Raw genomic sequence first — 24,622 nt, 5'->3', positions numbered from 1 at the left:
AGCTTGGCTTATTCTTACAGATGTGGTCTGTGCTCGATATTTCCATATAATAGTCCACCTTTGACTTTTATCCCCATATACTTTCCATCCAGTGGCAATCCTGGCCCCAAGAGCCAAGTTTCTCCCACCCACCACCCTTCGCAAATGCCTACAGATAGTTTCTATCCTGTCCCTCTTGTTTTTATTTATAACTAAGTCCCATTTCCCCTTCAGCTTTGCAGAGTCTGCTCCTTTTCCATTGTGCTTACCTTGGGCCCAGGGGCTATTCCCTTTCATTTGGGAATAAAGACGTCAAACAAGCTGCACTTTGATTAAACGAGTCTCACCTTCCTTTTCAGTGCTCGACTTCATGCTCTCTGCCTTCTCCTAAACTAATGTGTTTATTATCACAGCCAAAGACTAATTGTTGTAAAGTATTTCCTCCATCGCTTCTTATCCTCCCCTCTCCACTCCTGGGAGTTCTGAGCCCAGCCTTCCTGTGATCTCTGCTGGATGGCACTGCTGCAGGTTGGGCTCAGTGTAAATGCCAGCCTGGACTTTCACGGGGATTTAGGACAATCTAGGTGGTCTCTTCCTGTTTTCCTGTCCTCATCTTTAAATGGGGATGTGATAAAACGTCTCCTCAATTCAGGGCCCTACAATTACCTCGAAGGCACAGGTTGGCGTGTTTAAATATTTACAGTAAGTAAGTGGGGTGGGGACAGAGGTCTTCAGCTGATTACAGAATGTCAGGAAGGTCTGTGTTTTAGTCCCAGTTGTCACGGTTGGACTGGTGAGGCTTAAAATTCCATGTAAGAGAGAGAAAACAAAAGGGAATGCCCTGCCACAGAGGCAGGGTGGGATGGGGGGGATGGGGGGTGGGAGGGATACTGGGATCCGTGGTGGTGGGAAATGGGCACTAGTGGAGGCATGGGTATTTGATCATTGTATGATTGAAACCCAAGCACAAAGATTTGTGAGTCTACAACTGTCCCTCATGATGTCTCACTAATAAAAATTTAAAGAAAAAGAAAAGATACTGATCAAAATAAATAAATAAAAAATAAAATAATTGTGAAAAAAAAATTCCATGGGGCTGAAATTGAAACACGCAGACGGATGTGCTGAGGCTTTGAGCTAAAGGGAGCAGGGTGGGTGGAGGTTTGCACCCAGGTGAGGTGCCTATGGCCGTTGGTCTTTGTAGCTGCTGCTGGACACAGACTTTGAGTTGGGAAGGCAGAAAACAATCTAAAGTTGTTAAGGGAAAGGAGGGGACAAGCAGGGTGTTCTGTTGAAAAGTTCTTGGCAGAGAACTGAATGTGCTGGCCCTCAGGGAACGCTGGGCTGAGGGAGATGAGGAGGGTGATGGGATCAGCAATATTATTATCTCTGGGGGGGGGTGTTGCTGGGCCTCCCCTGCGCTCTCCCCAGACCCATTCTAAAGGTGGAACAGATTGTTCTTTCTTGGGACGATGTAAAACTCCCTTTCTCTGTCCCCTGCAACACAGCAGAAAAGTAGATTTTTTTAAATTTATTCATTTTTTATTACTGAGACACCATGAGGTACAGGTGTAGACTTACAAGTTGTTGTGCTTGGGTTTCAGTTATACAATGACCCATCCCACCACCAGTGCCCATTCTCCACCCCCACCAATTCCAGTATCCCTCCCACCCCACCCCCCACCCCCCATCCCACCCTGCCTCTGTGGCAGGACACTCCCTTTTGTTCTATCTCTCCTTTTGGGTGCTGTGGTCTACAGAAGAGACATTGGGTGGCAATCATGTTCGGTCCATAGTCTACTTTCAGCATGCATCTCCCATCCTGGGCAGATCTTCCCAGCACCCTTTATTTGGTGCTCCCTTCTCTGTCTGAGCTGTCTTTGCCCCTAGAGTGTGTGGCTGGCCTCCAAGTCATGGAGTGAACAACCTGGTATTTATCACGACTGCCCTTGGGTGTTAGTCTCTTATTTTGTTACTTTATGTTATTCAGATGAATGCAGTCTTCCTATGTCTGTCCCTCTCTTTCTGACTCATTTCGCTTAGCATGTTATTTTCCATGTAGTACCACTCGTATGTAAATTTCGTGACTTCATTTTTTTTCTAACTGCTACATAGTACTCCATTGTGTAGATGTACCAAAGTTTCTTTAACCAGGAAAAGTAGATTTTTAATGCGAGCTTGTGACCCTGATTCCTTCAACTCTCATAGGTTATCTGAACGCTCCCCTCTCCCTCATCCCTCTGTAACTACCGCCATCTGCATCATCTCATCTGTGCTTTGAAGAAGGAAGGAGATGCAGATTCCTAGGGATATCTAGGTCGAGTTGGTCAGGGAGGTGCTGAGTTGATAATGCAGGACAGCCAAGTAACTTAGTGACAAGACTTGCTTGAGACACCACCTCTTTGTAACTTCTGTGTCCCCAAGTTGCCTGACACTAGGGAAACTTAATGGTGGATTTGAGAGGTGCTATAAAGTTGTCATCAGAAATCAGGAGGAAGGATTAAGAAACTGGGGTTCTAGGCTCCCCTTGAAGAGGCCTTCCTCTCTGTTACACTGGGGTTAGCGGAAGCAGGGACAGCCCATGTTCCACCATGAAGGTTCTGATGAATGCCACCCCATATGGGGTTGGAGGAAGTCTCCGAGATGCTGTAAGTCAAAGATAGAGGGGACCTTGTGATATTTCCATTCCAAGCCCAAGGGAAGTCGGGAGACAGTCCTGGAAAAACACTGCCCAGGGTTCTAAAGTTAGGGGTAGTCCTGAGATGTAAAGATGAGAACCCGGGTCTCTGGTCTCCCAGTCAAAGGCCAGAGAGTCTGATTCTTACAATTAGGTCATATAATAACTAATTCATTAGCTTGATGGCAAGCTAAATTGTTAAACTCTGTATTTCTGAGCTAGTTTCTCATTTGTTAATCTGTGCTATTTATCGCAGATGCTTTCATTAATTTCATCCATTGGAAGGTTCTCTTCTTGTTAAAAAGTTTCCCACGTGACATCTTCTTATACTTGCTTTCCACTTGAGAGGCTCATAATTTTCCAGTTCCCTTCTAAGTTCTCTTAAGAAGTTGTAATGATTTACTTAAAAAAAAAAGAGAGAGAGCATTTTGACAGACTGTCTACAAGTAGTTGTAGCATTCTATGAGTTTCCCAAGTGAATGGGCTTATTTGTTTTTAGATAATAGCATTACTGCTTAAGATATAGCAAACTATATTAAAAAATTAAGAGAAGGGCTACCATGCTAAATATTTGAGCTTTCATTGTTCAGACCTGTGGTATATTGCCATAATGGCTATTGAAGTTGATTTCAAGGTAAGCCATAACAGGAAGTAAGCAATTTCCTTTTATTCACTAAAAAATAAAGGGGTGTATTCGCTTGCTGATATACATGAAAGAACATTATAACTTGTAGTACCCCTGAATTGACGTCAGCTTCCTAAATTTAAAATGCTGACTGAACATGAGTGTGAGTATCTGAGGGGGTGGAGCGTATGCACAGACACAAAACTTATTTCTGCCTGCTTTGTTAATCACAAAGAATAAATAATAACATTGGGTTCTCTTGCGAATCCAGGCTACAATCCGCTCCCAACGCTTCCCTGGTGCTTTTGAAACCACTCGAACTGGGTCGCCTCTCTCTAAGTCCCGTCTTGCACCAGCAAAAAAGAGCTGGAGAGAGTGCCTGCCTCATAATCATTCCAGAGTAGCCAGGCATTGGCTTGCTGTTGGAGCTCTCACTCGTGGATCAGAATAGCCTGAATCCTTGGCTGCTCCTTAGAGATTTCTTAGGTCATCACACCTCAAAAACTGTTCACTCTAAGGTTTATTTATGAAATAATTGACTCTGTGGAAAAATGGCCCTTGCCATTTTTTTTTTTTTTGGTGTTGGTGTGTTCTGTCTTGCCTTGGTTTTTTTTTTTTTTCAGATCTTTTTTGCACACTTGCTGCAGCTAGTTGGAGGGACTGGGCTTGTGGGGGTGCAGAAGAACGAGACTCTACTCTCATGGGCCCTGAGCTGCTAGAGATTTAGCTAGTGGGGCCGGTGAGTTAGTAGCTCAAAATGGAACGAATGGGAGTTTTCTCTGTTTCCCTCTTTAGCTTGTAATTTCACTATGAAAAAGCTCAGCTGCTATGATCTTTGACTCCTAATGGCCTCGTTTCATTCCCAGCACTAAAACGGTAGGTAATTAAATTACTAGGGTGTCTGATTTTATATATTGTGAGATTTAACAGCCAAAAAAAAAGAAAAGAAAAAGAAAGTTTTTTGTGTGGACAGGTGTGTGCCCCCAGGTAACCTACTCTATAACAATTAGTGTCCCTAGTGCCAGTCTTCAGTCTTGCTGGGAACTTGAACTATCAGATATGGGAGAACAGTTTATTTACTTGCATCGGCTCATATCCAAGGTGGAGTTGTACCTGTCCCAGAGGCAAAGCCCCAGGGTGGATGCCAAGACTTTGTGGAGCATGGATGGTGGAACATGGGTCTGCTGAAGTCGGAAAACTGGAATTTCCACACTTTGTCTGTTGTGGGCCCTCAGCCAGCGGTCATGGATGACTTCTCTGGGAGATCTTGAGCTAGAAAGAAGGCCAGGATGAATCTCCGGGCCTGTCCTATTCAGGTGGTCTTCTTCTTGTTGGGAGCAAGAGCACATCTTAAGATATCGGTGACACCCCAGAAGTAATGGGGTGGGGTGGGGGGAGTCATTCTCAATAAGAACTGGATCTGGCTGTTCTGGCACACACCTGCACACACCCAGACATAAACCTGTGATTTTTTTCCCCCCTTCTTATAATCTGGGCCATGCATTTTTTTAAATTAATTTATTTTTTATTTATTTATTGAATCGCCATGGGAAAAGTTACAAAACTTTCAGATTTAAGTCTCGCTTATGCAAATTTCAAACACATTTCCCTTTACCAATACTTATTTTTCACCACGAAGAACCCCAATAAACACCCCCCTCCCAACCCTCCCAATGCCTGTGAGGCACATGAATTCTAGTTAACACTATCTACTTTGACTAGATTCATTGTTTCGACAAAAGATGCACCATTATTCTTTAGACTTTACACCCCCAAATCAGACATGCTGAAAAGGCATTGTGGAATAATTTGTTTTCTACAGCTGGTCACAAGAATCAAACGATGTTGCGTGGCTGCAATAGCGGCCGCACAATTTTGGATTTCTGGTATTTTACTTATTAACCCTGGAAGTATTTCTGCTGAGAGTCAGATAGTTATGAGACTGGTTTCTGGAGCCATGGCCGTGCCGGAAAGCCGCTCGTGGGGGGCAACTCGTGACCTCGGTAGGGCATGAAGGACGAGCCGGGAACGCCCCCCTTCCCATGAGGTTTTCGTCGCCCCATCACCACTGGCTCATACCTGGCTTTCCACAAAGCTCCCAAGCGGCTGCCATCTTTCTTTCCAGAGGGAAAAAGGCGGAAGGGACCAACACCCTTCCCCCTCCGGGCAGGCATAGTGGCGTGGATTAACGCATAGTTCATTCAGTTTTCTGCTGCAAGCTGCCGGGCTCTGCATTAAGTCCTTGTGCCTCTGGAGCCATGGCCGTGCCAGAGAGCCGCTCATGGGGGGCAACTCGTGACCTCGGTAGGACAGGAAGGACGAGCCCGGAACAGGGCCATGCATTTTGATCTCAGAAAAATCTCAAAGTAACAAGACTTAGGATGGTTTCTGTGGGTATTTGAACCTTATTTGTCTCTCTCCTGTAACATCTACTTTTCCCATGATTAGGACTTAGGGCTGGAGCGATGGCACAGTGGTAGGGCGTTTGCCTTGCACGCAGCCAACATGGCCGACCCGAGTTCGATTCCTCTGTCCCTCTCGGAGAGCCCAGCAAGCTACCGAGAGTATCTCGCCCGCACGGCAGAGCCTGGCAAGCTCCCCGTGACGTATTCGATATGCCAGACACAGTAACAACAAAGTCTCCAATGGAGACGTTACTGGGCCCGCTCGAGCAAATTGATGATCAATGGGAGGGCCTTTACCTTTTACCTTAGGACTTCTTTTATATTCTCTTCTCTTTGGGAAATTATATCCCCCACACCCGCATCCCTTTTAATGACCTGGAACTTTCCGGGAACTCTTGCCTTACATCCGAGTAACCCAGGTTCGATGCCCGGCACCCCATATGGTCTCCTGAGCCCCACCTCCTGAGTGCAGAGCCACAAATAGGTCCTAAGCGCAGCTAGATGTGGCTCCCAAAATTTAAAGATCAATTAAACACTTTTTAAAATGGTTCTTGGTTGGATCATTGGGGTGGGTTGTGGATTTATTTTTATGACTGATTCTTTTTTAATAAGGTGCCCACATAGGTAATGGAGAGCATCTGTTGACTTCAGTAATAAATTCCAAACTTGTTTAGAATCAGCCTAGGCATTAAATTTAAGTTTCGCCGGTGAGTCTTTTTTATTTTTTTAATCTTAGATGATTTATATCTTTCTGGGGAGTCATTTAGAGCATTTTTCCCTTTTAAACAAGTGGTCTTCATAAAGATGAGGAGAGATGGATATATTTCATACTGACTCAAACATCTGGACTAGACAGGGCAGTTGTGTTTGATGTTTGCTGCAGAAATGGGACCATCAGACACGAGCAGCTGTTTTGTTCTGATATTACCACCAGGTTTAAAACTTCTTTCTTTCTCTTTCTTTACAGCTTATTATCCTTCTACTGACTGGCGGAGACAGGAGTGGTAGATGTCCACGCCCACAGACCCTGGCGCAATGCCCCACCCAGGGCCTTCGCCAGGGCCGGGACCCTCTCCTGGACCAATTCTAGGACCTAGTCCAGGGCCAGGACCATCTCCAGGTTCAGTCCACAGTATGATGGGGCCAAGTCCTGGACCTCCAAGTGTCTCACACACTATGCCAACAGTGGGGTCTGTGGACTTCCCACAGGAAGGCATGCATCAAATGCATAAGGTAAGACTTTATTCTCCCATCTACTCCTAGGTAAATCGTGCTCGAGCACATCCCCTCCATCTCCTTTATTCAGCTATTATTAACAAGATAATCAAGTGTGGGCTTTATTTTGCCCCGTATATTATTAGAAACAAACATTTTTGGCCATGGAGGCAGCACAGGGTTTAGGACACTTGCCTTTCATGTGTTCCTGACCCAAACTTTATGCCCATCACCACATAGTCTTCCGAACATTGGCATGTGTAGCCCTGGAGGCCATGCCTGTGTCCCCAGCACCTATGTAGTCCTGTGGGCCTTTGCTTTGAAGTGCCATCTGGGTGGCTGAAGATTGTAGGGAGTGGCCTTTGGACCCACCTGATCATCACTTGGGACCCCTCTGTCCCCGATCCCCACCAAAAACATCCTATATAGTCTGAGACTTTGTTATTTTTATAGGTGTTATATTAGCTGGTTATATCCTATCTTGAATTTCAAAAACAGGAGCTAAAATGGGGTAGTTTAGACAAATTATATGAATTGTGGGTTGCAGGTATATTGATGTATAATGAGGAATAATACGGTTGGTGAATAAGTACATAACTAAATAAGTCTTGATTCCAGGACCTGCCAGATTACATATATTAAGTAAGTGACTTATAGTATCCACATATGAAAATACTGAAAAGTATTTTTCCTCCAAAGTGTTACTTTTAAAATTAGATCCTGGCGACCAGAGTGATAATACAGTGGGTGAGGTGTCTGCCTTGCACACAGCTGACCAGGGTTCAATCCTTGGCACCCCATATAGTCCCCCGAGCAATGCCAGGAGGAATTGCTGAGTGCAGTCAGGAGTAACCATTGAGCTTTTGCCAGGTGTGAGTCCAAAAGCCAAATAAAATAAAATATTAAAAAAAATAAAATTAGATCCTGAAGAGCTACAGGAAAAATAGCATGGGATTAGTAAAGTAAAGGCCCTCCCGTTGATCATTGATTTGCTCGAGCGGGCCCAGTAACGTCTCCATTGGCAATTTGTTGTTACTGTGTCTGGCATATCGAATACTCTCGGTAGCTTGCCGGGCTCTCCGAAAGGGGCGGAGGAATCGAACTCGGGTCGGCCATGTTGGCTGCGTGCAAGGCAAACGCCCTACCGCTGTGCTATCGCTCCAGCCCAGTATGGGATTAAAAAAACAAAAATACAACAACATTTATTGAAACAAAATACTTCCTAGGGAATCCCACAAATGTACTTTTTCGCTGTCTCTCTGTGAAGTGGCTTGATTCTGGCTTTAGAGGAGAGCTCAGATTTAGCAGAGCCTCGGGTTGGTTGTGTCTTGGTTGTAGCTAGTTTCTGGTCTAAGGTTATAATAATCCTTGATTTATGAGACGTGGATTGTTGCTCCGGCATGATCATCTCGGTTTGATGTGGGCATTCGACTTTTGCAGGAGAGCTAAGGAAGAGAGAATAGCCTTTTCTGAAAGTAAAACATAATATATCTTGAAAGTTAGCAGTTAGCCAAATCCGTTACATACACTACCCAAAGCTTGGCCTGGAGAAACAACTAGAAAATGGGTGTCCCTGCGGACCACATCGCAGGGAGATAGGGTAGTGGAATGCCCCTTAATGGGTAAGCTCTGAAGAATACAGGTTTCAAACACTAAACATACTGCCACGGGAGAGAGTAGCACTTTCCTCTAACTGTGCAGTTTTAAGGGAAAGCACTGGAGCCCAGAGGAGTGATCCAGTTCTCATAAGTGTGACTTGATGATTTCAAATCAGGAAAGTGATAGATGCTTATTTTGCAAAATACAACCTGACTGAGATTGATAAAGGAAGTGGCGAGTTCTATCACCCCAACTGATCGCATGTGTGTCGCAGTTTGCCCTTGGGGGTTGGTGGGGGACACGTCCACAGGTACTTGGGAGCTATTCATGGCGTGATGCTTGGGGGATCACCATTGGGTGCTGATCTGGGCTCCTGCACGGAAAGCAAGTGTTCAAGCACTTTGAGAAATCTACCTGGCACCCACGACTGGCTTTCCTTGAAGTTCAATAAAAACCTAGTAGGCACTGGACTGTGGGTGCAGGTGTCATTTAAATGTCTTTTTCTTTTCCTATAGTAGAATCATATTGTTACTGTTAATCACTCTGAAATATTTTCCTTTGTGGAACAAACTGTTAGAGATAACCCTATCTATCATATCCCCCAAGTTCTTTCCTTTCTTTTTTTGTTTTTAAAAACACATGGGTTTTTTTTCCCCACTTGACAGGTATCTATAAGAAATAGAACTGCTTATTTTCTGTATCGTACTTTTTAGAAGACATATTGCACGTGCAGACATACTGAAGTGATTATACTGCCGTGTGTTCTTATTAAGTTTGTCTTGGAGCTGTGGTGCAGATTTGACCTGCCACGTAGAGAGAGCTTAGGCCTTGAGGGTTAAATCATTTCCGAATGGTCTGAGCAGATGTCACCTCCAAAATGAAAGACAAAATGGGAAGGAAATACTTAGCTCACCTTTACTATTACTTAAGTGTTCACACATTGAATTGTGCGGGTGTGGGGTCGGTGGCGTGTTTTCGAGTTGGTTTTATGATAATTCCTCCTTCCTTCTGTTTTGTCACCTAGAGCCTTTGTTGCATTTTTCCCATTGCTTCTGCCCCATCTGTGCAGTTTTGTTTTGCTGTGCTCACTGTGAGTGGTTGGCTCTTTTTTGCCGTCTTGCTTAATGGTCACTCCGGGCACTTGGTTAATACCCTGCGTGAGGATGTGAAGGACCAGGAGTTCACACCTGCTGACCAGATGCCCCCACTTTCTTAGATTCATTTTATAGACAGCTTTTTTTCCCCTTCTCTTTCTCCTCCTCCATATACTTCAGGCTTTTTGATTTTCAGCGTTACTGGAAATAAATAAACAAATGGCCTAAATACATCTGCTGTGTGGCTTTGATTTCCTCTCTATTATTATTATTTAACAGGCTCAGAAACACTCTTTATACCAAATTCTTCCCATTTTTCTTCTGAGCATCCTCTTTATGGTAAATTTTTCCTCTTTCAAGTGCATGCTTTTGACTCTGCAGAAATTAACTTTCCTTTCTACAAAACTGCAAACACTCATACTTTCTTGCTTGAAGTCATTTGGTTTCTATAAACTCCTGGAAATATTCCTTTCAGGCTGTTTTGAAAATTGCTATTCGAGTTTGGGGAGGAATAGACTTTTCCTTTTTTTTTTTTTCAAACACATGCTTCATTGCCTGATTCTGGATTGGATTAACATCCGCTCAATAGATATTTATTGTGTGTTTCTTCCATGCAAAGACCTCTAGTCAAGTTTCCAATTTTTGCACTCTTTAAGTTTTTTTTTTAAAAAAACTATGCATTTAACCTTTTTCAGCTTTTCTTTATGTGTAGGATAGCCCTATCCTTTTCACCCCCTCTTCCTTCCAGTATTCATTCACCTGTCTGCTTTACCTTGTTGGCTGCTGTCTTGCCAACAGTCACTGAATTTTCTTAGTTCATAATTTTTAAGTTTTCAGGCTTCTTAACCTCTGATAAAATATCAGTTGCCTGATATTTCAAGTGGTCTTCCTTCAGATTTCAAACTCACCTTAGCAGATAACAGATTTCTGGATTTTCTAAAAGCGTCTGGAAAAAGAGCTTATGTTTGTACACCTTGTCCACCAGACTTCACTGTTATCTGAAAGTTTTGCCTTTGCAAAGAACAACAGCAATATTAATTATTGAAAGTCTACGTTCTGACATGCAGGTAGTTTTCTTGGTCTTTTTTTTTCCTTTTTGGGTCACACCTGGCAGTGCACAGGGGTTACTCCTGGCTCTGCACTCAGGAATTACACCTGGCAGTGCTCAGGGGACCATATGGGATGCTGGGAATCGAACCCGGGTCGGCCACCTGCAAGGCAAACGCCCTTCCCGCTGTGCTGTCTCTCCAGCCCCCAGTTTTCTTGGTCTTACTGGTAAATTCTTTTCATCATTTGACCCCCACCTCTATGTGTGACATATAATAATGTATGTGGTCGAGCTATAAGACACATGACTGTCATCTGGATCTTAGATGACTGTGCCACACTTTGGAAGACTTTACAGGCAGAGGTTCTAAAATGTCGAAGAGAAGTGTTATGCTATAAAGTGGCGTCTAACTGATGTGTTTTAATTGTTTCAGCCCATTGATGGTATGCATGACAAGGGCATCGTTGAAGAGATGCATTGTGGATCCATGAAGAGCACTGGAATGCGACCACCGCACCCAGGAATGGGCCCTCCCCAGAGCCCCATGGATCAGCACAGCCAAGGTTTGTGTCTGCTATAGACCCAATTTCTGCTCCATGCCGTGGTTCTTCCTCTTTCCTATTAGCTATTCTATTTATGACTTCCAAAGAATCTGGCTACAGAAGATTGAATTCAGTAGGCCTCTTTTTTGTCATTTTTTATTTTATGATTACTCTTTTTGTTGAATCACAGTGAGATAATTCTAAAGCTTTCCTGTGTGAGTTTCAGTCATACAATGATTGAACACCCAACCCTCCACCAGTGCACATCTTCCACCACCAATGTCCCCGTATCCCCCCCATCCCACCCCTCGCCCTGCCTCTGTGGCAGACAATCTCTCCCATACTCTCGTTCGTATTGCTTGTGAATAGCATAAGATGTTATGCAGCCGCAAGAGTGGCCGGCGTGTGCTCCTGGAATTCTAAAATTTTAGATAATTAGGGTCTGGAGAAATCTCTGCAGTGAGCAACTCAGTTTGGAGATTATTTTGGGTGTCTCTGGATGATGGCTATTAAGAAAGTTAAGTAGCAGCTGGAGGCAGTTGGTGGGCGTGATTTCCAGGGTCCTCTGGGGATGGGGGAGGAGAGGGACCAGCCCATCCCCCATTCCTTGAGGCCTGGAGTTTGCTGTCACTAAACCCGCGTACCTGCACTTCTCACTGGGTTCTGGAAGTTGGTGGCTGCCAGGGTCTTTAGAGATCAGGTGGAGAGATGGTACCTGCCCCCTTCTGAGGTATCCTGGTAAAGTCGGCCTGGCTTAAAGTCCGGAGGCATCTCTGCAGCCAGCCGCTCGGTTCAGAGATTCTTTTGTGCGTCTCGAATCCAGTAGGTCTCTTTTCTCTATAGAAATCTCATCCAAACCCCACCAATGCAATTTAATGATTCTATGGGAAATTTTGATTTTCCAAACTCTTGTACTTTGACTAGCTAACATGTGTCCAAGCAGTATACAAAATAATTTATGTACTTAATGCAGAATCTTGGCCATGCTCTCGTAAATTCTGTTAGGGAATGGAAAGCTAAAGCTTAGAGAACTTATACCCTCAACACCTCTTTCCCTAAGTTTATGCATCTGGTAAGTGACAGAACCACAGGAGAGTCTAGGTCTGCCCCCCAAAGACAGGATAGATAGAAAGATGAGATGGGTCACCTGTGTCCCTTGAATTTCTGTGCTGCTACGGAACTTTTTACCTGCTGTAGGAATCCCCTGAAATTGATGGCAGGTAGCTGTAGTCTTCAGGGAATGTTGTGTCCTAGTACCAGATGGGACTATCCGATGGGAGATTTTTTTTCCCCAACTGTTGTAACATAACAGTCACACAAAAGGAGAGGCTTAACACCCACCAGAAGTGTGTTCTATCCAGTTCTGGAGGCTGGAAGTCTGAAGTCAAGGTTGGCATGCTGTGCTCTCTTGGAAGCCTTCAAGGAAGAATCCTTCCATGCCCATTCCTAGCCTTTGATAGGTGCCTGCAGTCCTGGCCATTTCTTGCCTTGTAATCATATCTTGTTGATCTCTGTCTTAGTTTTCACATGACATGTTTTAGTGACTGTCTCTGTCTACAGTTTTCCCTCTTCTTACAAAGAAACGGATCATTGGATTAGAGCTTACACTGATCAAGAATGTCTTCACTTTATCTTACTTACCTGTTTCAGCACAAACTGTCACTGTCCTCCCGTTGTTCATCGGTTTGCTTGAGCGGGCCCAGTAACGTCTCCATTGTGAGACTTGTTACTGTGTTTGGCATATTGAATACTCTTGGTAGCTTGCCAGGCTCTCTGAGAGGGGCGGAGGAATCGAACCTGGCTCTGCTGGGCTGGCTGCGTGCAAGGCGAACGCCCTACCCGCTGTGCTGTCGCTCACATTTCCAAATAAGGGGCATATTCAGAAGTGCTAGGGTTTAGGATCTTTTTGAGTAGAGGATTCAATTTGACCCATGATGATGGCCCAATCAATGTATGGCACCCTTCTCCTCCATGGCTTTTCCTCTCACTATGGAAGGCATGTTACAAATATATCAAGGCCTTTTGAATATAATATTAAAAAGGTCTTTTTTTCCAGAATAATGTTGGGATAATTTTAGCCTGAAAGGTACATGGCTAACTCACACTCTTTAACACTAATGTGTCGATATATTTTTATTCAGAGCTTTATGAGGTTTATGTGTTGCCTTATTCATTCCTTTGTAGTTTAACATGGATGAAAGGTTGGTTTGGTTTGTGTGTGTGGTGTGTGTGTGTGTTTTCTTTTCAGACAACTATCTACCTGATAGATTTTTTTTTTTTTTGCTTTTTGAGTCACACCCGGCAATGCTCAGGGGTTACTCCTGGCTCTGCACTCAGGAATTACTCCTGGCGGTGCTCAGGGGACCATATGGAATGCTGGGAATCGAACCCGGGTTGGCTGCATGCAAGGCAAACGCCCTACCCACTATGCTATCGTTCAAGCCCCTATGGGAGATTTTTTTAACTGTGAAGATTTAGAGAAATGTATTCACAGCCTTGTTAAGTGTCTGTTTTTAAATCAGAATACCAAGTTGTGGAGGCAAAGGAGTAGAGTCCCCATGACTACTTGAAGAGGGTCTAGAGGGGAGTGGTAGAGGGAGTGTCTTCTTAGCAGTGCTTGGGAACCTGGAGGCCATTTCTGGTGATACTTAGCCTGACAATTAGGTACTTGAGTTAAGTGATGCTGTGCTGTTTAGGCTAGTGAGGTGAAGTCACCAGACTTATCTCTGTCATGCTTATGGAGAGGCATGTGGTGCTGGGTTATGAACCTAGGCCTTGTTCACCCTGCCTTGAGCCATCTTCTGATCCCTTGAAGAGGGTTTGGAATATCCAGGCTGTGATCTGAATTTTGGTGGCAGGTAGGTCTAGGTGGTAGCGATAACTCATACAATTTTGAACATGTTAGGCTAGCAGGCTGAATCATCTGGACTTTTTGTGTTAAAGAGAAAAATAATTTGGTATAATTTGGATTAAGACAACACTTCCAGGTTTATCATTTAAATCCTATGGAGCCAGGTGTGTTTGTCGAGCTAATGTAGATCTCATCTTTAATATCTGAGGGGTGTCAATGACTTATAGTCAGAGATTTTCAAAGCCAGGTCTTTGCTAGTCACAGGGTCTCATGAAAAACAAAAAACAGTTTTAGGGACTGGAGCAATAGCACAGCGGGTAGGACGTTTGCCTTGCACGCGGCAGACCTGGGTTCAATTCCCAGCATCTCATAGGGTCCCCTGAGCACCGCCAGGGGTAATTCCTGAGCGCAGAGCCAGGAGTAACCCCTGTGCATCGCCGGGTGTGACCCAAAAAGAAAAAAAAGCAGTTTTAAATGCACACATTATAACTGGAAGCATTTGTGCTTCTATTTCTCTTAAAATTTCTCTCATTTCCTTTTTTTTAACTTGAGAATGATAATGTTTCTTGGAATCTCTGGCACTTGGCACAATGTCTAGTGCCTGACTAAATAACTCCTTAGTTAATTTTGTTTCGTTAATTAGAGAAATGAACTTAGTCAATTTTAAATATCATTTTGTTATATGATTTTAGTAAATTATAATTACATTAATAAACAGAGGTCTACGTTAAGCAGAATTAGGATCATCATATATATTTTGCTTACCTAGAAAGCATATTGTAGGTTGGATCTGAGTTATTTAAAGCATGTTCTTAAATACAGTAGAATTGGTATAACACAGTGTTTTTCTATAGAATGATCTAAAAAGAATTTAAGTTTTGCAATAGCATGAATCTTTAAAAACCCCATTGTAGGGGGCCAGTTATAAACATCTAAGTACAGAAAGGTATGGTATTGATCAGAAACCTGCCAGTTTTAACTACCTAGCAACCTGTTAGGTTATTTTGGGGTATTGGTTGAGAAGCAAAACCATTTCCTTCCATAAATACTGAATTGTGTACCTTATGGTTCCAATGATAACATTGTTTATTTTTAGCCTAGTGGATAAAAAAAAGCCTTTAAAGGCAAGTATGGAATATTTAAGGTATGTGTGCGTGTGTCTGTGTGTGTGAAGAGAAAATTCACATAAAATTGGCAGCTTCTAAGTTTAAGATTATTTAAAAGCAAAGAGGTGATTGCTTTTCTCAGAGGCAAGGTGAAACTGGGGAGATAATGGCCCATGAAGATGAAGGAAAGAAAACTGCCGTTTCTGACTACTTTCGAATGAGCAAATCAAACCAGATTTCAAAAAGAGCAGATTCTGCATTAGCACAGTTACCCTACAGACAAAAGCACAGTCATTCTCAGGCAATTTCTTTCTCATTATTTTTCCTCAACTAAAGATGATTACCAAAATATGTTTTGTTGTTTCATCATTGAGATTGTTTTTCCTGAAATACTATGGAGCGTTGAACATCCTATTTTTCTTGTCACATTAAAGGTAGGGTTTGGTTATGTTGATTGATTCTGGAAAGTGATTTTTCGTCCACTCTGAGTTCCTTACCAAAAATTCAAGTTAAAATTATTTTGTGTTGATTTTCAGGTTACTCTTTTCTAGTTTGAATTATTGTGCTTAAGGTAACTGGCTTACCTGCCTAACAGTACCGGGTCCCTAGTTCTTAGTTTAAAGAGTGGGTTTAATGGACAGTACATACAGTTGCATTTACATCTGGATTGTCTCATGCTTTGGTCAAATGTTTCTGGCGTTTGTGTTTTCTCATGGGAAGCTCCAGTCGACAACCTTGAGACACAGGTGAGAGATACCAGAGGCAGGACACAACTGACTCATTTAAATCCCCAGTAGTAAGCTTCTTTGAGGAAAATGTTGTTTGACTTTATAGGAAGTTTTTTTTTCCCCCATCAGATAACCCCTGATATTGGAAGGGCTTTTAAAAACAGGTGACAGGAAAATGCTTTCTTCATGAATAAGTTCATTTGGTAGCAGCATTACAACTAAGGGGTAAAGAAAAATCTTCTTAAGAAGGAATAATATTAGGTGTAATTTATTGGTACTCTCTTTGTTTGTTGATATAAATAAGAACATACTGAGAATTAAGTTTTTGCTCGTCTTGCTGGCTTATTTTCTGAGACGTTTTCTTGGCAATGTACAGGCTCAACTAGAACCCTAATTGCTAGAAGGTTTTTTCCTGCTCCTTTAAGAGACATAGGATTTGGGAGAGAAGAGTGAGCTGCTCTCCCATTTCTCTTCAGGGCAGATTTTTCTTGGACAGAATTCTGCTTCTCACCAATTGATAGAATTGGTACTGGCTTACCTTCCTAACAGTATCAGGTCCCTAGTTCTTAGTTTAAAGAATGGGTTTAATGGACAGTACATACAGTTGCATTTACATCTGGATTGTCTAATGCTTTGGTCAAATATTTCTGGCGTTTGTGTTTTCTCATGGGAAACTCTACCTACTGTAGTCTGAGGGCCTGAATCAAGTTCAACCTATTTTCTCTCTCTGTAGGGCAATTCGAGATCAAAGTAGCCATATTCTTTATCTACTTGGGTGTCCTGTAAGAGGGGTGATGTTGATTCCATTCAGCGTTGGTCTCATATTCTTGGAAGCCTTGTGCTTTTGTACAGAGGCACAGAGTGGTTTCAGCTCAAACCTGGAAGATGCCCCGGTGCTCAGCAGAGATGTAGTAAACATGCATGTAGTGGCCTCTAAGGATAAAGTGTGACATGAGTAGGTGTATTAAAAGGCAGAGACCTTTATCTCACATTTTACATTGTGTCTTAGGGTGTCTCTGACTTGTTTAATCGGCACTTGGTTTGCATTTAGGACAAGCTTCTCAGTTGTACGAGGCCAGTTTGTTCTCGCTTTCTTTTTGGATCTCATTCTAACAACACTCAGTCATAAGTTTTTCTAGGAATGTTTTGGCCAGGCTCTACAGTTTATCTACTGAAATAAGTTCCTTGAAATTTTTTATTTTTTGTGCATTTTGATTTTCTTCCTCAGAAAACTATTCTTGGCACTGGAGATGTAGCTGAGTAGTTGAGTGCATGAATCACAGGTATGAGGTTTGATTCCCAGCACACCACACACACACACACACACACACACACACACACACACACACACACATACACACACACACCCCGCTATTGTAAATATCTGAGGTCCTCTTGACCCAAGTCAATTACTCTCATCTTTCTGTTATATTATTGTAGCTCTAGAAAATTATTATAATTTTAAGTCCTTAAGTTATTTTTATGTTACCAAATTAGTATTAGACCATGGAAAGAATATGCATGTAATAATTGGATAAATCTTAATTTGAATCTTGGAGCTGCCAAGTTCTTGTTGTTGCCTGTTGGCTTGGTGCAGCTGATCTTCCAACACACTGATTCTGTCTTCAGCTGTGGTCATTCTACTGTTGAGGGCACAGATGAGTTTTTTATTTCACCTGCAGAATCTTTGATTCATGACATTTCTGTGCGTAACAATTAACCCCGAGCATGGTGATGTGTGGCACAAAAAAAAAAAAAAAAACCAAAAGAGTGAAAAGAACAGGTGACAGTACGTTTCTTCTGGATTGACTAAATGACCTAGACTCTACTCATATTCCTTGTTCCCTTATCATTTTTATGCTCCTAACAGGCCGATATCCAGGTGACCAGGAATACTGTCTTGCCTTCTGTGTGCTGGTGCCCAGTACTTAGCAAAATTCTCATCCTAGAGAATCAGCTATAGCAAGTGATGTTAGTAGTGCCTGGTGCTCTTAAGAGCACGACTACTCCAGCTTCTTCAGCCCTTTCCTAGGATGCCTGTGGGGAAAAGCTATTTGCCTTATGTCCCTATGCAGATGCCACTGAGCAGCTGGCTCAATACTACACTCCTATTGTCTGCCTTCTCTGCCTTAAATTACCTTTCTCTCCCCTGGCCACATTCCCCACTCCTTCCAAATAAATCACCTGCACACAATACTTCCGTCAGGCGCTGCTACCAGGGAGAAATCAATTAAGATAGTATGTACAGTTCCCTGAGTAAGCCTGCATCGTTGGAGGCTGTTGGTATTTGCAAGTTATTCTTGGCATGCGTAAGAGCAGATCAGGTAATATTTGCTTCCCCTTTAAAGACTCCACTCACCCTTCTGTTTTTGGTTACTTTTTAATTTTAATTTTGTTTTGGGGCCACAAAATGGGATACCAGGGATCGGATCGGCCGAATGTAAGGCTTATTCCTTACTCACTGTCCTAGCTCTCTGGCCCCCTCTGTATTCTCCATTTTTATATACTAGACTCTCTCAGGTTTTGTTCTCTTGGTTGAAACTGCTTTTATTGTATAATTTTACCTCCTTGTTATTTCCCTTTCAGTGTGAACCGCCTCTAACCTTTTACCTTGTAGGACTTTTGCTTACTTGAAATATGGCTAATCCGATCTGAGATGTTTTCATTTATTATTTTTTAAAAAAAAGCTTTCATTTCTCTAATAGTGTTTACTTTTTTTTTTAGTAATTTAATTTTTATTAGTGAAACATCATGGGGTACAGTTGTAGACTTACAAACTTTTGTGCTTGGGTTTCAGTAATACTATTTACCTTTTAAAGTGATCTTTGAGGGTATGTCGATGTGATATATTCAAATTTATGTTCTCCGTTCATTTTCCATCCAACTCATAGAAAATCAGAAATCATATTTATATGGAAGTCCATTTCAAATTGTACGTGTAATTATTTCTTTGTGGTTGAGTGTGTGTGTGTGTGTGTGTGTGTGTGTGTGTCTGCGTGTGTGTGTGTGTCTGCCATACGGTGCTATTCAAGAAGACTTTGAGACTGTTGAGGAATGCTCTGTCAGGGTCACAGAAGGTAGCCGTGATCTTCCTGGTGTGCTTGATTCCAGGCTACATGTCACCACACCCATCCCCGCTGGGAGCCCCAGAGCACGTCTCCAGCCCGATGTCCGGAGGGGGCCCGACCCCACCCCAGATGCCGCCGAGCCAGCCAGGGCCCCTCATCCAGGGTGATCCACAGACGATGAGCCAGCCCAATCGAGGACCCTCGCCGTTCAGCCCTGTCCAGCTGCATCAGCTGCGAGCTCAGATTTTGGCTTACAAAATGTTGGCGCGGGGCCAGCCCCTCCCCGAAACCCTGCAGCTTGCAGTCCAGGGGAAAAGGACGTTGCCCGGAATGCAGCAGCAGCAGCCCCCTCCCCAGCAGCAGCCCCAGCCCCAGACGCAGCCACAGCAGCCACCACAACAGCAGCAGGCCCTCGTCAGCTTCAACAGAGCATCGGGTAAGTGCCTGTTGCCACCCAGTGCGTAGCACAGGGACGCAGCTTGGACCAGAAAGACTGCCAAGGGCACAGAAGCGCTGGGTTGGTATAAGCCCAGGCTTATGCCTCCTCCATTGTCTTGCTTCATGTGCTTGGCCCTGACGCTCTCGCCTCCTCCCGTGAGTTGGGGTAGTTCTAGAGTCGTGTTCTTAACCCTCAGAGCCTCCCCCTGCAAGCTGTGGACCTAGGGGGGAAAGCACTATCCTCCACGCTTTCCACATTCTCTTCCAGGAGGCTCGAAGCCTCTCAGCAGCCCATCAGCACGAACCAAGTTCAGAACCAAGAACCAAGTCTTGCAGCCAGTATTCTGTCATCAAAATGTGCTCCTCAGAGCAGTGCTTTTTGAGCCGTTTTTGTCTTTGTGGATTTACCTCTTTTCATCCTCTTTTGGTTGGGAAAAACATGGGGGAAGACCGAGCCAGAAGGAAGAATGTGTGAGGAAGAATTATCTGTTGGGAAATCAGGAATAGGGGCCAGAGTGAGAGTTCAGTGGGGGAAGGCATTTGCCTTGCACACAGATGACGTGAGTCCAATCCACGGCATCCCATCTGGTTCCCAGAGCCCACCAGGAGTAGTTCCTGAGTGTAGAACCAGGAGTGACCCCTGAGAATCACTGGGTGTGGCCCCCCCAAACAAGCCATCCAACCAATTAGCAATAAAGTGGGAAGAGAGAGATGTCAAGGGAGGACAGGAATGGGGGCCCACAGGTGTGCTCTTCCTCGGTGGCACAGAACGTCCACAGTTGCTCTCCTTTCCTCTGTCAGGAGAGGAACCAGGATCAGCTGGCCGATCCTCACAGCTCTCGTCAGAGAACAGTTGCCAGTTGCTTCCCTGTTTCTTGAGGACACAGGGCCGTTCTGCTCCCCTGGGAGTATTGTGTTGACTTCCCAGGTGGGATCACGTTGGAAATTGTTGTTTTTATTAAATGGCACTGCCTGATGGAGAGAGACATCGGGGATGCTTGTTCATAATAAACGGAGCAGCAGACTCCATATGGCCTATTTCTTATGGAACCTGGCATCGCATCTTTAGCTCTGGCATTATGTAATGGTCCTGGATGAGTTAGTCCTTATGTGACTTTCTGGTGTTCTGGCATGCTCCCCCGAGAGAATTCAGAGGTGTCAGGGGCTTTAGGGCAGTGCACCATGAACAGTGTTTCATGTGGGAAAATTTTTTGCGAAGTGCTGTGTAGGCAGAGAGGTTCTATTTTAACCAAGAGCTGTAAATCCCAGGGAATTTGAATGTGCCTCGACGTTACTACCATTCCCTGGAAATGGTTTCTCTTCAGTTGAGTAAATCCTGATATGTTGATCTTCCTGGGTAATGGGACTTAGGGGTAGGGAGAGTATTCTATTATTACTATAATTGTTGTTATTTCTGTTATTGTTTTTCATATCTTTCCTTCTGAGTTTATGAAGGTTTTTTTTTTTTCTACTAGAGGAAGCAGCAAGAGTTGCCCTACCTGAAGGAAAAGATTTTCATTGCTAGTAGTAGAATGGAAGCCAAGAAATGGGTTATTTTTAGTATTTTATTATTTGGGGGGCATTGAGACCATACATGGTGGTGCTCGCAAGTGACTCCTGGCCATGCTCCGAAGAACTTAATGTGTTGCAGGGGATTAAGCTAGGCCATGGCTGCAACAGCCAGGCAAGGCAAGTAAGTGCCTTCCCTCCCTCGAGGCTATGTTATCTCTCCAGTCCCAAGGAGTTGGTTTTTAAAGAGCAAAAAAAAAAAAAAAAGTACCCTGTCATCTTCTGGTGGTGCTTTTGTGGGATAAGGCTCTTAACAAACTAAACATCAGAAATTGGAAATGTCATATGAGAAAAATCATGTAGGAAAAGGTAGTTAGAACCCAAGATATTTAGAGGTTTTAGAACCATGTAATTCCAGCTCTTGGGAATATTTTTTTCATTTCATCATCCTGTTATTCGTCGATTGCCTCGAGCAGGCCCCAGTAATGTCTCCTTCATCCTAGCCCTGAGATTATATTCAAGACTCTTTAGGAGAATGAGACCCATCATTGTTACTGGTATTTGGCATATTTGGTACGCCACGGGGAGTTTGCCAGACTCTGCCCTGTGGGCAGGCTACATTCGATAGCCTGCAAATTTGTCCAAAGTAGGAATGAGATAATAAGATGTCATAAAAAAAAGTTCTGATAAGATGTCGCGCAGCCGCGAATGCGGCCGCGCGGTTCCGGGATCTGGATTTTATAGTCTCTGAGTCTTGACCGCTGATGGGATTACACGGCACCAGGGGGCCAGGTGGTGGGTGTGACCCCCGCCTACTAGAATTTGGAGGATCTGGATGGAAGATGCTCAACTCCAATCCGAGTAGGCTTGGAGGTCTCGGCCCCGGAACCCGCGTGGCTTTGTCCCTCTGCCAGTACCTTCATGTGTGCGGAGAGTGGTCTCAGCATGGTGGTGGCTGGTCCTGCAGGTCTTCGGCTGCCAGAGCCCCGGTCGGGGCGGGGAGGAAAGCTCAACCTGTTCCCCTCCAAGGGGTCCCGGTGAGGAACACCCAGGCGCGGGGGCAGAAGACTGCACTGTAATCCCATCAGCGGCCAAGACTCAGAGACTATAAAATCCAGATCCCGGACGAGAACAGTGCAGTCTTGGGAATATAGTCAGATAGAAAAAAAGCAGAGTGGGACCAGAGCCACAGAACAGTGTACAGTGGATAGGGTGTGTGCCTTGCCCTGTGTGGTCCCTTGAGCACTGCCAGAAGTGATTCCTCGGTGCAAAGCTGGGAGTAACCCTGAGCATCACTAGATGTGTCCTAAAAAAGAAAGAAAGAAGAAAGGGGAGGGGAGGGGAGGGGAGGGGAGGGGCCTTCTGTCTCTGTGCTCAGACTTCCTGAGCACCCTTCCTCTGGATGTGTACCATGCAGAATGATAAGCACCTTGCACATGCTACATCTCTAGAATATGGAGAATTGATATTCGAACACGGCAGTCTGACTAGAGAACTCCGGTCCTTATGCAGGTTCTTACATGACTAAAGGTTCATGAGAAGGAAAGAATTTGTCTACAGAGTCTCTCTAGTACCTAAATACAAAAATTTTGCTCCTGTGCATGAAAATGTAACATATCACAGCTCACTGAATGTTGGCCGGGGACCAGCCCTCACTTCTTCCAGTCTTTTTGACTGACCACTTCTCCTACAGTGCCCAGCGAGTTGGTAGTCTTGCTGTTCCACATCCTCAGGATGTGAGGAGTATTGACACAAAGAGCCCGCAGTAGGGGCTGACCAGTCTCACCCATCGTTGGTATCTGGAGCAGGGTGCAAAGCTCCCAATAGGTCCTGGTGGGACCTTGTCCCAATTGCGAACCTCGCTGTGACTGAGACTTGTCCTGAGAGATTCCCCTGACCACAGTGCTGCATAAACACTGATGTTTGAAACTAGGACCTTGGAGCTGGAGCCAGTGTGCAGCGGGGAAGGCTCTGCTTTGCATGCAGACAACCCGGGTTCGATCCCTGGAGTGATTTCTGAGCACCGAGCCAGGAGTAACCCCTGAGCATCACTTGGTGTGCCCCTGAATACACAAATAAGATAAAATAAAACCATGACCTAACTGAAGAAGGAAACCCTCCCAAAGTGGTGTGGAAGAAGGCAGTGAATTGAATAATTTGGGCAAACATTTTTGCCCACATTAGAATAATGACACTGAGGGGGTCACTGTCCTCCTGTTGTTCATCGATTTGCTCCAGTGGGCCCAGTAACGTCTCCATTGTGACACTTGTTACTGTGTTTGGCATATCGAATACGTCACGGGGAGCTTGCCAGGCTTTGCTGTGCGGGTGAGATACTCTTGGTAGCTTGCCGGGCTCTCCGAGAGGGGCAGAGGAATCGAACTCAGCTTGGCCGGGTTGGCTGTGCGCAAGGCAAAACGCCCTACCCACTGTGCTGTCGCTCCAGCCCAAGTGAGGGGGTAAAATTTAAAAACAAAACAAAACACAAAACCATGGCATTTCAGTGTCCTGGACTCTGTGGCTTAGTGAATCCTTCACTTCCTAGTGAGCACAATGCTGAATGCATTTTCTGGGTTATTTTCAGAAGAAGAGACCCCTCCCCCTTCTCTTTCCTTTAGGGGGAGAGGTGCTTCCAAGTAGTATTCAGGGCATCTGGAGGCTGTGCCTGATGATCCTTGGCCAGCTGGCCTTGGCGTGCTGCTGTGGCCCAAGGACTCAGAGCTGCCTGGGCTCTATGGTACTCTTTGAAAATCCTGGCTCCAATTCCAGCATCCTCAGATTTGAGCCTCTGAATGTTGTTCGGATTTTATTGAATCAGATACAGCTCACGTCTTAGCTCTATGTCCAGCCTTTGGCCTTCATTCGACATGAAACCAGGGCCAGAGAAATAGGACTTAAGGCACGTGCCTGACATGTGACTAAGCCCAGTTAGCGTCCCAACAGACACCAGGTGGCCCTTGAGTATCAGTGGGTGTAGGTGTGGCCCTGCTGGCTTGTGAGCACCGAGCACTTCTGGGGTGGCCTAGATGATCCCCAGCACTGCAGGGCCCCGGCAGCACCTCATCATTGGGCCCTTGTAGTGATCACTGGCCCGGTTGGTCAGGAATCACTGGGAGGGTCTTGTGATTGGGAAATTCCCACACCCCCACCCCACCCCGTCCAGCCCCAAGTAATTGAAAATATTGGGACAGAAGGTAATTTGTGCTGATGTGGGAAGGTGACCGCAGATGACGGGGAAGTAGGATACCTCCTTCAAGGAGAACAGGCTCCTCCCGCCCCTGGCAAGGATTTTGCGCCGACAAATATTGCTGAACTTGTCTCCAAATCTCAGCTTTTATAGAGACATGGTAGCCTAACTGGAACATTTTCCTTCAGTTCTCTTTAAGACTAATCAAATAGTGCAAGACTAGTTTTTAAAGTTTAATAGATTTTACTCATTCTTGATTTTGCCCTGACCCCCCCCCCACCTCATAAAAAAGCAGCATGTATAATTGCTTATAAATACTTTTACTATTTCAGGGGAGAAATAAGCTTTAAGTCCATTTATGTATCTGGAGATAGTAATGATTCCAGTTTTCTTTGGTTCTAATTTTTCATACCTGAAAGGGATTGTTTTGGATAGGGAGCATTTAGCTCAAACCTACTCTAGAATCCTAATTTCTCGAGAGTGACATCTTTTTTTAAATTTTCTTTTAAAGAAGCCAATTTATTTATTTCTTTTTTTGGGGGGGTCACACC

The 24,622-nt window shown here is 44.4% G+C and overlaps 1 protein-coding gene across 3 annotated transcripts in view; it reads left to right on the top strand.

Annotated features, from left to right (window-relative positions):
* Positions 1-24,622, top strand: part of SMARCA2 (SWI/SNF related, matrix associated, actin dependent regulator of chromatin, subfamily a, member 2) — a 230,175-nt gene that overhangs the window by 8,895 nt on the left and 196,658 nt on the right. For all 3 annotated transcript variants that reach the window (XM_056106879.1, XM_056106877.1, XM_056106878.1), the window contains exons 2-4: positions 6,654-6,919; positions 11,076-11,205; positions 18,981-19,373. In XM_056106879.1, the coding sequence (XP_055962854.1) occupies positions 6,695-6,919; positions 11,076-11,205; positions 18,981-19,373 (748 nt within the window). In that variant the 5' untranslated portion in view covers positions 6,654-6,694. The remainder of the gene's footprint in view (positions 1-6,653; positions 6,920-11,075; positions 11,206-18,980; positions 19,374-24,622) is intronic.

The sequence above is a fragment of the Sorex fumeus genome, unplaced genomic scaffold (assembly GCF_029834395.1).
Source record: "Sorex fumeus unplaced genomic scaffold, SorFum_2.1 ptg000149l, whole genome shotgun sequence".
NCBI lineage: Eukaryota > Metazoa > Chordata > Mammalia > Eulipotyphla > Soricidae > Sorex > Sorex fumeus.
This window is presented reverse-complemented; position numbering and strand designations above follow the sequence as displayed.